Source organism: Xylaria bambusicola, assembly GCF_022495145.1.
Source record: "Xylaria bambusicola strain CBS 139988 unplaced genomic scaffold F5B22scaffold_77, whole genome shotgun sequence".
Lineage (NCBI taxonomy): Eukaryota > Fungi > Ascomycota > Sordariomycetes > Xylariales > Xylariaceae > Xylaria > Xylaria bambusicola.
In genome coordinates, this window is record NW_025953630.1 from 123,126 (window position 1) to 138,290 (window position 15,165).

The window sequence follows — 15,165 nt, forward strand, 5'->3', positions numbered from 1 at the left end:
AAAGAGAGCACGGTTGCGGTGTGCAGCTAGAAGGAGAGATCAAGAGGGAACCGGGCCTGGCGCGCCGGGTATTTATACCGCGCGTATAGCCATGGCAACACTCTCAGTACTGCTTATCCTGGGTTCATAACCGCATATCTCATAGATAGATAGTGCCATCAGCGATCCTTGTCTTGCACGTCAACTTTTTTGGCGGGGAAGACTTGGAGAGACACCAAGTACGGAGTACGTTGTGCTTGGGGAGAACCATCGCCTGCCTGTACAGGAAAACCAGGCCTTTGCCGGTCGACTTGGCGTTCGTCGAGATTGGCTGTCGATGTCGCCTCATCGCGAAATGTAGTCTTGGCAGGGAATACCAAGAACTGTAACCACGCAGTTGGGGAAGTCGGAGAAAACTGGGAGTTGACGCAGAGGTGTCTCCATCGTCGACTCTTTAGAATATCTCGATACAGCCATATAGATTAGAGTCACGATCTGAGAGCTACACTGACATGAACGTAGCAGTGGCATACAGTAGTATACTGACTTAGGTAGCAAGAGACGAGAAGAGAATCGTGAGTGATACAATGTCTGGGCATTTAACGAACTGCCAAATAGGGTTGGTTCCGTTGTCTTGGTATCTTTGCACCTTGGCTCATCTTACATACTGACCTCATACTCCGTGGTCTAGCAGCTCCTCACATTAGTGTCTTATCGAGTCTACTTGAATACATACCCAGGCAGCCACCTGCTTACTTATATACCTACGAGTATAAAAATGATGAAGCCAATGGATGATGCGGCTATGTTCTCAGGTATAGCCTCAAGTCTTTAGGTACATATGTATTCGGGAATCGGCTGAGGCGGCGGGTATGGCTGGCTAGCGTCGGACCAACCCCGCCACGATTCCCCCAGCTTTCTACTTTTCTCCACGGTCACAGCGCTCCAATCGACGTGACGGAATTCGCGGTTTCGTCTCGCCCTCTTTGATCTCCTCAGGTAAACCTGCAGTAGCCGACAAGTACGCATGCCAGTAGTACATAATATACATATTATACATATTGATTCCCCTCTTAATTCGACTGTCGATACTTACCTACCCGAGGATGTCATCAACTATCCCAACACACGTCCAGCTGGCTGCACCAGATTAACACCAAAGTCACAATGCCTGTCACAGCCTTTGAACTTCCTGAACGACACAAATACCAGAACGGATTCGGCTCATATTTCGAGTATGTATTCCACTCTTTCTAGCCTGTGGCTGTGACATGTCGTTTACGTGCTCACCTTGCTAGATCCGAGGCTGTCCCAGGCGCCCTCCCCGTTGGTCAGAACTCTCCCCAGAAGCCCCCGCATGGCTTATACGCCGAGAAGCTCTCCGGCACCGCCTTCACCGCTCCACGGCACGAAAACCAACAATCGTGGCTATACAGGATCTTGCCCTCTTGCGCCCATCCTCCTTTTGCCTCGATAACCGACGGACCCTACAAGTCCGACAAGCCTTCCGATCCCGCGAGACTCGAGTACATCCCGAACCAGCTGCGGTGGGATCCCTTTGACCATAATGATCAATCTGATTTCGTGTCTGGGATGCGCCTCGTCGCCGGTGCAGGCGATCCCACCCTAAAGCAGGGCATTGGCATCTACATATACGCTGCCGGCAAGTCCATGGATGACCAATCCGCTTTCTACTCGGCAGATGGAGATCTACTGGTTGTACCGCAAGAGGGGGCTCTCGACATCAGGACGGAACTAGGCTGGCTCCTTGTTCGGCCGATGGAGATATGCGTCATCCCTCGCGGGATCAAATACCAAGTTCACCTACCGTCGGGGCCAGCACGAGGCTATGCTCTCGAATTATACCAAGGACACTTCACCCTTCCAGAGCTCGGCCCAATTGGCTCCAATTGTCTCGCCAATGCTCGCGATTTCCAAACCCCTATTGCTTGCTTCAGCGAGGACTACGGCGCGACCGCATCAGAAGGGTCGAACACCTACACAATCACTGTCAAGTTCAACAACTCGCTGTTCCAGACCAAACAGCCCCATACACCCTTCGACGTCGTAGCATGGCACGGCAATTACTATCCCTACAAGTACGACCTGGGCCGGTTCAACACCATCGGCTCCATCTCATATGATCATCCTGATCCCTCCATCTTCACTGTGTTATCAGCGCTGTCAGATCATCCTGGAACTGCCATCGCCGATTTCGTCATTTTCCCACCGCGTTGGCTAGTCGCCGAGAACACTTTCCGTCCACCGTGGTATCACCGCAACACCATGTCCGAATTCATGGGTCTGATTGCGGGTGACTACGATGCAAAGAAAGGAGGACAGGGAGGTTTCATGCCTGGCGGGGCAAGTTTACACAATGTCATGAGTGGTCATGGGCCGGACGCGAGTAGTTACGAGGGTGCGCGCAATGCCGAGCTCAAGTCGGCTTTGGTGGGTAAGGGCAGCTGTGCTTTCATGTTTGAGAGCTGTCTGATGGTTGGCGTGACGGAATGGGGGAGGAATTCATGCAGGAAGGTCCAGGAAGGCTATAGCGATGAGAGTTGGGGTGGTGTCAAGGTCCATTGGAAACGACCAGATGCCACCGGCTCCGATGGATCCGCTCCAAGTTAATGCAAGAAACAACACACTCTTTGGCTTGAGGAGATAGCTACGTTGATATCTACATATTAATTATTGTATCCGCCTTGATCAACCTTCGCTGTCTCTCACATGAACAATTCCCTATGACAGTGTCTGAGCTGATACCTATTACTGGAGCTTCAACATGCGAATTCGGGCACAACCACACCATTACTCTCATGTACCTCTCACACTTCTCTAAATATATGAAATTACCGACCTGGGCCTTCGGTACTTATCCATCTTCTCACCTCCCGATTTCACACCAGAAGCCCCGAGTCCGAGCCCGATCCCGATATCGATTTCGGCACAGCCGATTAGTCCCGACCTACTGTAGCCCTAGTGCAAGCAAGTACCGTAGGTAGTTCGTTGGCACACCTCCACGATCCACCCGATTTCACCATGACGCAATGGAGCCTGGGGATCGGGCCTATGCATACTTATACCTGATTTACTTTACGCTTGAAAAAGTCCCGACGATGAGCTGTTTGCAAGTCATGGCTAACTTTAAGATCCCTTATTCCTGTATAAGTATTCGGGGAGAATATTTATCAAACCAAGGCAACGTAGGTGGCCTCTACCTAGTCTAGCTCAAATCAATTAGACTACCGTCCTATCTCTCCACAGGTGTGTGTGTGTGTGTGTGTGCATATGTAGGGTCGCGGAGAACGGGCTCGGATATCTAAGGTGTTACATGGTATTATATATCGTCTAAGCCGACGCTTCAGCTCTCGCGCCACGGCGATTATACTCTTTCGCCCGATTTAAGAGGAGGCATGTGTGCTATCTTCTGAAATACCTAGCCAGCCCTAACTCGGTGCTTTTGCTTTTTCCATTTGGAAGTTACTCATCACCTTCATCAATTCAGAGGTTTCGCTCTCACGGTTTATCGTGTAACCAATTCGGATTCCTCCTTCCGAAGCTTTCCTAAAGAAAAAGGAAATTCCAACGGAAGAAAATCAAGAAAGAAAAGCAAATAAGGAGAGAGAGAGAGAAGGCGCCGAATCCGAAGATGACGCTCAAGATCTTGATTATCGGCGCAGGCGTGTGCGGCCCCGCGTTCGCGACACTGCTGCGCCGCGCCGACCCCTCTCTGTCGAAATATGAGATCACTATCGTCGAGCGCGCTGAGAAGTTGCGCGAGACGGGGCTGCAGATTGATTTGCGGTCTCATGGGATTCCTGTTGCTAGGAAGATGGGGCGTGAGTTGTTCATTGATTACTTCATTTATGCATTCCTTCTCTGCTTGGTTTTACACACACACACACACACACACACATATATATATATTCCATATTCCCTTTTAACCCTCTACCTCTCTATTCCCCCCTTTCCTTCAATCTCATGAATCAGCCACATATGCAATGGAAATTACGATGAAATTGAAAAGGCTGGATTCGTGGGTATACAGTAAACGAGTAACTAACCAAGTCCTGATGACCACAATGCAGTCCTAGAAGCAATCCGCCACCGCGCGGTCCCAGAACAAGGCGTAGCCTTCGTCGACAGCACAGGCAAGCCCTACGCGAAGTTCGGCAAGAACGACTCGGGCCACGGACGCCAGGCCTTCTCCTCCGAATACGAGATCATGCGCGGGGACCTCGTAGACGTGTTCTACCGCGCCAGTCTCGGCCTCTCCCCCGAGGGTGAAGGCGAAGACGAAGCACCCGCCGTATCAGGCGTCGTGACCAACGGCAACGTGCGCTACGAATTCGGCACGACTATAACCTCCCTTTCGCAACACTCGGCGGAGAAGGTCTCGGCGACATTTTCCACCGGGCGCACGGACGAATACGACCTCGTCGTCGGCGCGGACGGGCAATCCTCGCGCACGCGCAGGATGCTTCTCGGCAGCCAAGAAGCGAGCGACGCGTGTTTCAAGTCCCTCGACCTCTTATCCGCGCTATATCTCGTGCCGCGCAGCGCGCAAGACAACGCGTGGATGAACGTCCACCTGATGTCCGGCCGCCGCGGACTCTTCACGCGGTCGGCGGACACGAAGGCGGCGACGACGCAGGTGTACATGGCCGTCAGCACGAGTCGGTCGGAGGACAAATACGGGGTGTGCACCGCCGTGCGCGAGAAATCCCCCGCGGAACAGCGGGCGGTGTTCGCGAGGGCGTACGCGGACCAGCACGGGTGGCGGACCGACGAGTTCGTGCGCGCGCTGACGCGCGAGACGCCGCTGGAGGACTTCTACGCCACTGAGATCGGACAGGTGCGGTGCGCGAGGCTGGCCGTGGGCCGCGTGGTGTTGCTCGGGGACGCGGGATACTGCCCCTCGCCGATCACGGGCATGGGGACCACGCTGAGCCTGGTCGGCGCGTATATCCTCGCCGGCGAGCTCGCGAGACACGGGTCGTCCGACGGGGTCCCCGCGGCCCTGCAGTCGTATGCGCGCGGCGTCCGGCCGTACGTGGACGAGGCGCAGAGGCTCCCGCCCGGGCTACCCGGGCTGTTGTATGCGGAGACGAGCTGGGGGCTGTGGATCCTGACGACTGTGCTCTCGGTGATTGCGAAGTCGAGGATTGCGGATGTGCTCGTGAGGCTTATGCCGGAGACTTCGAGCCGGGATCAGATCCCGGAGTATCCGGAGTTGAATCTGGGGAACGAGAAGTGAGACAGACGTGAGATGAGTCCTCGCGTATATGGACCTGGCTGTTCTACCTGTGGGAGCAGGTCTAGAGGTGTTGGGGTTGAATACACCTTTCTGTATAATACTTATGATGGTGATGATGGATGAATCATGTCTAATATAGGTAATTTCACTTGTTGCGAGTAATAACGATAACCCCCCTTCTGGTCCCTCATCTCAGCAGTACATAATCCGAAAGCAACTCGTGAAACAATCATATCCTATACATCATATTCCTCGATAAAATTAGCCATATCCCTAAGTCTAATAACCCATAATGATATTTCCTTCCCCCCCTTCTCAAGTAGCAAGATAACGAATGACAGAGGACCCCCCACCAAAAACTCCCATACAAATACCCGCCGCCCTTCGCTATTTGGAGCAAAAGCCTCAATGAATACAATGTGTGTGCCGTGCACTTGAGGAACGCTCGCTCCGAAAACCCCTATCCAAGATGCTATGCGTAGTAATTAACCCCCTTGCTAATGCTGTCCGCTAAAGATGTGAAAATAAGCCCGCCCAATCACCCATCTAATAGTAATCCAATGAATTAACCCCTCACGACGCTAAAAGTCATCTTCCGCAATGAGCTTTCCACGCCCCCGGCGCCAGTTTCTATCGTTTCCGTCGGTTCCATAGTAGTCTTCCATTTCGTGCCAGTGCGCTCTCCAACTTCGTCCCATAACCGCTGCCAACTGTGGGCGTTGTGTAGATAGACCTTGTCGCTCCCGGCCTTGCCGTTGTCCCTGGGCAGCACCGTGCCGACCTGGCGGCCGAAGATCATGGCGTCTCGTCGTCCTGGCTGCAGGAACCGCACCATCCGGATCGCGGCGCGCACCTGGTCGTCCCAGGTGAAGAGGTGGAAGAAGCTGGTCGCGTGGATGAAGGTCATCTTCCCGTCGAGGACATCGAGTCTCTCGTCGCCTTCACCTTGCTTGACCAGATCGCCGATCACGAAGTCAGCTTGGAACGTGTTCCGGTCGCGGAACAGTTCGTAGCCGATGTCCAGGAATCGAGGCTCGACGTCGGTTCCGTAGAGCCGCGAGGAGTCGACGCCGTCGAAGGCGAGCTTGCGCAGCACTTGGCCGACGCAACAGCCTACATCTAGCAGACGTGTCTCGTGCTCGGCGGGTTCGGGTTCAGTCTGAGCCTGCAGTAGCCGGAAGAGGGCTACTTGGTAGTAGGCGTCCGCGGTGAATTCGAAGGACAAGAAGCGGAATCGCCCCACGCAGGCAAACGGATACACATCCCAAAGCCGATCGCGCTACGTACGTTGTGAGTGACCATGTCTACATCGTTAAATGTTCATAGGGCTAGTCTTGTTTCTTGCCCACATTCAATTTCTCCGGACCCAGAATTGGTAAGAATCTAGCCCAGTGAAAATAATTCCTGTGGGCGTAACAGAGCCTAGCTCTCTCATATAGATGGATTATGCAGGTAGGTAGGTAGGTATGCATCAGTGAACCACACAGGTCATTACGTACCATCTGGTAAACGTGGGTGTCCACATGTTCGGGAGGAATCCCGCTGTACTCCTCTAAGAGGGACCTGGCAGACTCCACGTCTGGCGGGAGCGTATGCATATACCTCCCTCCTGCCGACACGCCGCCTGCGCCGGGTTTGGTGGAATTAGCCTGTGAAGTCGGGGTTGTAGAGCGACAGTCGAAGTCGTAGCCTGCAAAGCGTAAGGCCGACGTTAAGAAGCCGCCGCCCCGTCCGGATCTGGCGGGTGATCTTTGGATGGCCATCGTAGTACGATCTGTAGATCAGTCTTAGGCTTATCTTGGCTGGGCTGTAGTGCTCTGGGCGGGAACACTGCGTCGACACAGCAGCATGCTCGTCGGCGATCCAGGCGGTTTGGTTGTTGACGATCACATGGGTACTGGCTAGTCTCACTCTGGAATGTTGTCCCAACGATGTGTCTGTCTACCAGACCTGACGGTGGCAGGAATGTAGGATTGATAATGGGGGTCACGGAGATGGGAATAATGTAAGCATCGGGTTAAGCAGCACAGCGGGAATGAATGGGGGTCTCAGGCTGAGCAATCACTCAATCTCACACAATCTCGCCATGCGATAATGGGTACCGGCATTCAACGTAGAACAGGGAAGCACTGGGCTGTAGATCCCGACCAAAGAACGAGCCCTACACAAACAGTCCGAACAGTCAGTCCTTCAGTCCTATGATAGGCGAGCAGGGACAGGATGTAAGCGAGGGGCTGGCCGACGTGGGATCGCTGTAACAAGGTAAGGCGGTGGTCTCACGTTGATTACTTAAGGGAGGGACCAAGGTAAGTAGGTTACACAATACCTACATACATAGTAGGTAGGTAATAATACATGCCCATGTCTCCGAAGGGAAAGTGGCATATCTCACAATCTCAGGCCATGGCCTGCCCAACATATCCACACGATATACTAAGGGACGCTCCTAGCGCCAGGCGGTCTGTTTTGGACGGGGACGTCGAAGGGGATGACCCTTGCCGCGAAGAGTGCCGAGGCCTAGCCATCGCTATTACCTAATTGACATCGGTAGATAGGGACGTCAACTTCGCTGCTTGACTCAAGTACGTGAATATCTTTTACTTAAAGATACATATACATACATACATATCCACCTCGCGAAGACCTACCTAAGTACCTGATTGTACGCGGATATCGCAGGCGATAACTTGAATAGCCTACATAGTTAGTTCAAGATATGGGCAGATAGCCGCGCGCGCCGTCCACGATTCGGCTGACTTTATCCCGTTTGCAGCGCCCCGGTCCTCTCTAGTGGCCGTTGGGTGTGCAGAAGATGACAGGAAGTGGTTAGTGGGGGACGTTTAGCACATGGCATCGCCGGGGATTCGATGGGTCCCATCTCGTGATCGGCTTCATCGTCTGCTCGTCATTCGAGGTTCGTTGAATACACGTGTACGTGTACGTGCGTAGCTCAAACGCTAACGATGGCCAAGGTATCACGGCGCGCACAATTTATTTGTTCGGCGAGTCGACTCACCGATAAGCATAAGAATAGAATATTGCGATGCCTCTCTCTCTCAGCTCAGCGTTACAATGGCCAGACAATGGTTCTATCCGTGCGCCAGATGGGACGGCAGTTCTCAGCTTCAAGTGTGCACTAGGTACGACTGCATAATAGCGTGCCATGTAAGTATCTAGACTACACCGGTTGTTCACCATCCCGGGACAACTGTCAGGGCACATCACATCGTAATGTAACATAACCTACCTTACTTATGCAGCGATAACTCTCCGCGCAAAGGAGGGGGTTAAAAGGAGAAGTGGGAATCGCGATAACCAAAAAAAGTCCCATACCTAGTGTACTGTGACACCATCGTGGGTTTTCCCCACTTAGATACATTAGATGCCTGGCCCTTGTTTCTACCAATCTCCACGCATAGTTTTTATTTTTTAAGGCCGACGCTTCTTTATATCGTCTTAAAGACGGCAGAAAACCTAAACGAGTCAGTGTAGCAGGTAGCACTAGCGGGACAAACCGAGGTTATTCGATCTTCTTGATCCGTTCGTGCGATCAGTTCGTTTTGATTAGGTAAGGAACTAGGTGTTAATGGTAGGTAGATCGCTCGGGGGATGAACAACTACCGTGCTTAACCCAGATGAGGGGAGATGACGTACAATCCCGGTTACCATATATTATACTGTACTGTATATGAAATCGAACATGGATTCTGATTGAAGATTTAATCTTAAGTTGTATAATATAAATGAAAGACAGGGACTTTATTGAATATCCCATGGGCAAGGCAGTAATAGCCGACATGTAAATCCAGTCAGTTGGGATCCAGCAGGTCGCCAGGTTGGAAGAATTTTAGTTCATTGATACCATAGCTTGTACATCGAATTAGGTTCACTCAATTCCCTTGTGATGGATATATTTATCCCAAACCCCTGAATTCTGAAGTGAGTATTTCGAATGTTCTACTTGTTCCACGGTCGTACCTGTTTAAGGAGACTGGTAAACGAGCTTAATGCTGTGGCAAAGCTCACACCTAGCGACATTACAGTCCACGAACTTGCCCGTAATATGTTCGGAGATATGTGCTTGCTTATAATTACAAGTACATTGGTATATCATATCAACATTGACACCCGTCTGATGTGTTATAATATCCCCCTTACTCTTTATTCCAGTTGGTTTGTTTATATACCTCTTCACGCAACTGTCAGAATACATCTCTAAACGGTGGATAGACAGTGCCCCGAGATGCATATGCCATAGCCGGCGCACCAGGCGCGACCGTCGTGCAAACCGCGTTCGGTTCGGCATGTCCCATGCCATCATGCATCTGGTTATGTTTAACCGAGACACCTTCGAATATCCTCGACATCTCGCTCGACATCTGTATTCCAGTCTGCATTCCGTCGTACCCCGGCGATGGCGGCACCACCATGAGTGGATGGGCGAAGGGAGAGCTCGTCGATGGGGTCGGCCCCGTTTGGCCGTGACCGGTGGCTAAGCCGGCCATGGTCAGCGCGGCACTCGAGTGTGGATCCTCAGCGAGGCCGAGGCGAGGCGCCACATCCCGTAACGATTTGACCGTGCCCCAGAGCCGTTTCGATACCCACGATTTCGCAGACATGTCTTTGAGGAGTTCCAAGGCCATGTAGAACTCATCCCGGCACGACGAGCTGAAATTCACCGGCGCGTGGCAGGACGCCACAAATAATATGGTAATAGCCGATGACAAGAATTGGTGATAGAATATCTGCATCCGGCGGTAGACATTCGTAGTATTATTGAGATGCGCTAGATACCGGATGGTGTTTTTGGCCAGCTTCACGGCGACCTCGGCATGACGCAAGTTGTCCATGATGCTACTATGTGTGTGAAGAATAGGGGTGAGAAGCCACATCCGAATCTGATTGTATCGCAGCCAGGTCCAAATCTGTAGGCGCTGTACATCGTACTCCTTTTGAGAATTTACTGGAGGGCTTAGATACTGGGGCAAATCCTCCCAATCGGAAAGATTCAACTGCACATCTTTTGGTAATTCGTTATACCACTGCTTGATCTGTCGATCCAAGTCTTCGATATCATCCACTGGGGCGTCCATGGCTACATCCGAGTCAAGATGCCGGACGCAGCGCCATACTTTCCCGCTAAGTTTTGAATACCTTATCATCATTACGAGAAATGGGTACTGTTCCTGAATTGATAAGTATTGAAGGATTAGACATGAGCTGAACATTAAGGAAACACTCCGACGATTCGTGCACCTGTAGGTATTACGAGATAACTTACCGGAGACGGTAGATCGGGATCTATCTCTTCATCTGGCATGACATAAGGTAGACCAGCAGAAAATGCCCACCGGCGATCTAGGACGTAGGCGCTCCAGAAAGTGTTAATAGCCAGGTTACGCTGCTCTTCATCTTTGATCTGCTCGACGACATCACGTTTGTGAAGGCCTAATTCAAGGCATAGTCGTACAACTTGGCCCATAACGCGCCAGCACAATACTTCGTCGGCAGAGAGGAAATGGTATCCAGCCTAAAACTGTCAGCCATTGTCGAATGCGGCATCACACGATACTCCCATATTGGCGCTTGTCTCCAAAATGGGGAGGGGGACTGGAGAGATGACATACAACTAGAGCTAAGAAAGGCAAATTCTGAACATTTGGCGGATCACTCATCAGCATCCTATTTGCAATAGGTTTGATGCCAGCATAGATCCTTTGAGCCTGTACACTATTTCCGTGACCTTCGACAAGTAACCCACCGCACAGGACAATCTTGAGTAGCAAAGTATTTGAATCATTGATACCGCCATCTTGGCCATCGGCAAATCCACTTTTCTTTGCCGCCGCCATCCACGTAGCTAACGTTTTGGCGTGAGCGATGATCGAGTCAATGCGAAGAACAGGGTACATGATGCCGACTTCCTCTTCGTATATACGACACAGACGAATCATTTCATCTTTGTCAAATTCCCATAGCGCATCTGCAGTATGATTCTCAGCCGATGGGATCATCTGAGGTGCCAATTTGGGGGATCCGCCGGGTGTCTCATGAGGCTGGCCGTTTGCATCAGCGTTATCACTAGGATATGAATATCCCATTTTATGTAAGGTATTTTTCGCAACATCGAGACTAAAGCGGTTACTTGTAACTCCTCGGAAGGCAAAAGGAGGTTGGCGGGGTTGAGGCAGTACCGTCATGGTGGTCGAAGTCGGCGTGCTGGAAGCCGAGGGGCCAGACAGGGTACGATCAGGTTGGTAGATAGGGCCGCCTGCTCGTAAGGTTTCGGCCCGTAGTGCATTCAAATTACTGAATAGAGTGTCGACCTGCTCTTGCAGGTGGTTCACCTGAGCGGCCATCTGCTTGAATTCATCTGAATCCTTGACACTGCTGGCACAGCAGTTCGGGGCATATAGGCATTGCAAGTTGAGATGGCCACACCGGCCACAGGGCGTCTCTCCATTGCATTTGATCTTGCGGCGCTTGCATTCGTTGCAAGCAATCGAAATATATCTGTTGCGTTTGCTTCTCTGTTGAGGGCCAGATCGGGGAGCGTTCGGCAATTCTTCCTCGTCGTCATCGGCATCACCGCCGGGAGTCTTCCGCTTTGTGCCGAGGACGGTAGCCGGCGTGGCCGCCCCGGGCGTTGAAGCGGACACAGATGGGGTTGAGCATGACGTTATTGTGTCATGACGCGTAGCGGTGGGGGGTTGTTTTTTCTTTGCCGTCTTCTTGTCGGGTTTGCCGATGTTCTGGCGCGACTGTGTATGCTGCACCGCGGACGGCGGGACACTGTTGCTATTTGGCGGTGCAGCGAGAGGCTCTCCATCGCCAGTATTCGCCCTCGTTGCAGCGGCCGTGGGAGAGGAGATGCCCGGCGGAATCGGGGGTACGACGTTGGCGGCTGTCGGAGGGCCGGGGAGATTGGTTAGGAATCGCACCTCGCCGACCTGATTCTCGAAGAACTCCATGCCCTTAGATCTGTTGTTGGTGTCTCATTCTTCTGTCGGAGTCGCATCGCCAGCACGGCAACCGTCATGGCCGCGGAGATCGTCGGGTATAAGCAGTAAGTAGGAGAGGTGAAGCACAAGGGACGTGCTGGCTCCGATGGAAAGCCAATTATCTCAACGAACTATCTAGCCTAGAATACTACTAGAATACTACCTCGTACAACGCCTCCAAACGGCGTCCTTCCCCGGTTTACGGTAATTTTACAACTAGGCTTCCCTTGCCAGAATTTATCGTCCAAGCAGATGTAGATTGCCCATTACTAGCACTGCGTACTACCCTCGCTACTAGGTACCTACTCCTAGCATGAATAGGCACTCGTTCAGGTGGTATTTTCTCGCTGAACGCCCTAGAAGTTACCGCACGGTATACCTTACAGTAGGTTATGACCTGGCTAAACCAAGACGTTAGCAGTGCACTATGATGCCCACCAACAGCGCTAATTACTGCACGCGATGCTCCGCGTCTCGCCGCGGGCAGGCCATTCCATGCTTTTACAGCGCACGCTACAGCCCGTACCGAGGAACAAGCGACGATCCCCTGCTTCCGATCGTCGGCCCTAAGCTGTTTCGGGAAATATGAAGCGGGAAACTACCAGCTAATCACGATAGCTTTGAGAAGCATGCCTCAGCTGAAAGTCCAAACCTTGGCTCCTCCAGCCTCGGATCCTCAAATCACACGACAACAGTAACGAACAACCTGTGCATTCCGTGAATGCTTACGTTAATTAGCCCTGTCTGTCTTCTCTCGCTAAGGTACCTACTCAGAACCGTACTCTAGTACCGTAGTAGTATAAGCACTTAATAAGTTAGGTGCTTATGGCCTGACGTAGTTTACATGGCAATCATGTTGAAGACAAGGGCTTCGTACTTAAGAATGCCACGTGGGATAATCTTGCGTTATATTGACAACGGTAACTACCTAGGTAATCGCTCGCCGAGATTCCTTCGTCTTCATTTCTTACTGTACTATATATAACCATGAGCATTTACCTAGTCGCCAATATCTCTCTTGAGTATACCTAGGTAGTCCATACTTGGACCATGTCATATCCCGTGATCTCTCCTATCTACTACTATCTACTATCCCTTGATTTGAGGTATTTGAATTACATGTAGATCAGCTTGCTTTTCTTGATGCGTTATAATAGGAAATAGAAATGCCTACACCTGATTTCAAGACCTGGCTAAAACAGGTAGGTGCCGGACAGCATGGATGACGCTAACCAATAATACCAGCCGCGTACAGCGCCTAGCCAGATATTTCATACTGTACTGCTTGGAGATTCACGAAGAATATCCATGAGAATATCTTGTCTGTGGTGGAAAGGTAATACCTCCGCAGATGATGCTCCTATCTACACATCATCTCATCACAGAGGCAAAGCTGTTTCAATTCGTCCCCAACAATCTCCAAAGCCGACCTTCTGCCCCGGCTGCCCACAGCTTCCTCGGATTATAATGATATCGCCATCTTTCAAGAACCGGCGAACATCCATGCCGTAGAGCATGATGTTTTCCTTGCCTCCTTTGCTCAGCTCCAGGAGACTACCGCTTTCTCGGAGACTCGGCCCGCTAATGGTGCCTGAGCCAAGCAGGTCGCCAGTGTTCAATGGACAGCCGCCCAGGGAGTGATGAGCTATCATCTGTGGGAACGACCACATCAGATGCTTTGAGTTTGTCTGGGAAATCGTCGTTATGTCTCCCTCCGGTGCTGCGAAATGTTAGCCGCGAAGATCGCTATTCCTGGTAGCATGTATATCACCTACTCCGAATATCGACCTCTAGGTCAATGGCGAAGACGGTGTCTTCTCTCCCTTCCTTTAGATAATCTTGTATCGTCGTCTGGTTCTCGATTGGCTTCGTCCGAAATGGTTCGAGGGCGTCGGCCAAGACTACCCAGGGGCTGATAGTCGAGGCGAAGTTCTTGCTGTTGAATGGGCCCAACGGAACGTATTCCCACGATTGTATGTCGCGCGCGCTCCAGTCGTTCAGAAGAACGTAGCCGAAAATGTGATCCTCAGCTTCGGCGACCTTGATGGGCGATCCCATCCGGTTTGGTGTTGCGATAATGCAGCCCAATTCGAGCTCCATATCTAGCCGCCTGCTCGGCCCTGTAATAGGCTGCTTGGGCTCTGCCGTTGGGTCGAGCAGAATCTGCCCGTTTGGACGCCGAATAGATGTACCCGAAACCACAATGCTAGAAGCTCGCCCGTGATACCCTACGGGTAGGTGCATATAATTCGGCTGTAGGGCGTTCTGCGGCCCACGAAACATTGTCCCAACCGCATAAGCATGGTGGTACCCCGCGTAGAAATCAGTGTAATCCCCGATCTTCATGGGAAGATGAGGTTTCGCTTTTGTGCGAGGCAAGAGTGCCTTCTGTCGTAAATCATCGTTATCCCTCAGTATATCTGGGTCTGTCGTCTCAGCCGAAAGAAGGCGCTGTATGGTACTTCGCACCTCTCGGTGTACCCCCCGGCCCAAGGCTGCAAATGCATTGAGGGTTGGTTCGGAGAAAACATTCTCATTACCTACTAAGGCGGGAAATAGTTGTGTGAATCTTTCATATGTGGATAGGACTTTGAGATCAAGAACGTGCGTGCCAATTGCAACGGCGGCATGCGGCGCGGGGTCGTCAGTTGTGGATATGATACCGAAGGGGATGTTGGCGAGAGAAAACGGACTCTCGGGCGAGACGTCTGGCACCCACGTAGAAGCCATGGTCTTGACACTTCTTGTAGAAGATATATTACGCTTGAAGAGAGCCAATTGCCTCCGAAATGTGGTTGTATATCGTATCGTAGACTCACAATTGTTGACGTCGTCGGCGTAGTTGACAGGTCCCGATGCAAGCCGCGCACATATTCCGTTGTGGGGCTGACCTCGCAACAGTGTTCCTGCCAAGAGCTTTCAACT

General features: G+C 51.7%; 5 protein-coding genes across 5 annotated transcripts; 2 read left to right on the top strand and 3 right to left on the bottom strand.

The window, feature by feature from the left end:
- Positions 1–764: 764 nt before the first annotated feature.
- On the top strand, positions 765–2,820 carry F5B22DRAFT_533418 (homogentisate 1,2-dioxygenase). The gene is made up of 2 exons (XM_047972762.1): positions 765–1,214; positions 1,278–2,820. The coding sequence occupies exons 1-2, from the start codon at positions 1,147–1,149 to the stop codon at positions 2,608–2,610; spliced, it is 1,401 nt and encodes a 466-aa protein (XP_047825456.1). The 5' UTR covers positions 765–1,146; the 3' UTR covers positions 2,611–2,820.
- A 600-nt stretch (positions 2,821–3,420) lies between these two features.
- F5B22DRAFT_533401 (FAD/NAD(P)-binding domain-containing protein) lies at positions 3,421–5,638 on the top strand. Its single transcript, XM_047972760.1, has 2 exons — positions 3,421–3,821; positions 4,071–5,638. The coding sequence occupies exons 1-2, from the start codon at positions 3,632–3,634 to the stop codon at positions 5,237–5,239; spliced, it is 1,359 nt and encodes a 452-aa protein (XP_047825457.1). The 5' UTR covers positions 3,421–3,631; the 3' UTR covers positions 5,240–5,638.
- On the bottom strand, positions 5,522–7,486 carry F5B22DRAFT_533868 (uncharacterized protein). The gene is made up of 2 exons (XM_047972766.1): positions 6,739–7,486; positions 5,522–6,518 (listed from the first exon to the last, which is right to left on the bottom strand). Exons 1-2 carry the CDS (start codon positions 7,000–7,002, stop codon positions 5,805–5,807), a joined length of 978 nt encoding a protein of 325 aa, XP_047825458.1. The 5' UTR covers positions 7,003–7,486; the 3' UTR covers positions 5,522–5,804.
- Positions 7,487–9,239: 1,753 nt separating this feature from the next.
- F5B22DRAFT_533555 (fungal-specific transcription factor domain-containing protein) lies at positions 9,240–12,449 on the bottom strand. The gene is made up of 3 exons (XM_047972763.1): positions 10,867–12,449; positions 10,521–10,769; positions 9,240–10,419 (listed from the first exon to the last, which is right to left on the bottom strand). Exons 1-3 carry the CDS (start codon positions 12,208–12,210, stop codon positions 9,442–9,444), a joined length of 2,571 nt encoding a protein of 856 aa, XP_047825459.1. The 5' UTR covers positions 12,211–12,449; the 3' UTR covers positions 9,240–9,441.
- A 978-nt stretch (positions 12,450–13,427) lies between these two features.
- F5B22DRAFT_533930 (uncharacterized protein) lies at positions 13,428–15,164 on the bottom strand. The gene is made up of 2 exons (XM_047972768.1): positions 14,016–15,164; positions 13,428–13,960 (listed from the first exon to the last, which is right to left on the bottom strand). The coding sequence occupies exons 1-2, from the start codon at positions 14,968–14,970 to the stop codon at positions 13,620–13,622; spliced, it is 1,296 nt and encodes a 431-aa protein (XP_047825460.1). The 5' UTR covers positions 14,971–15,164; the 3' UTR covers positions 13,428–13,619.
- Position 15,165: the final 1 nt, after the last annotated feature.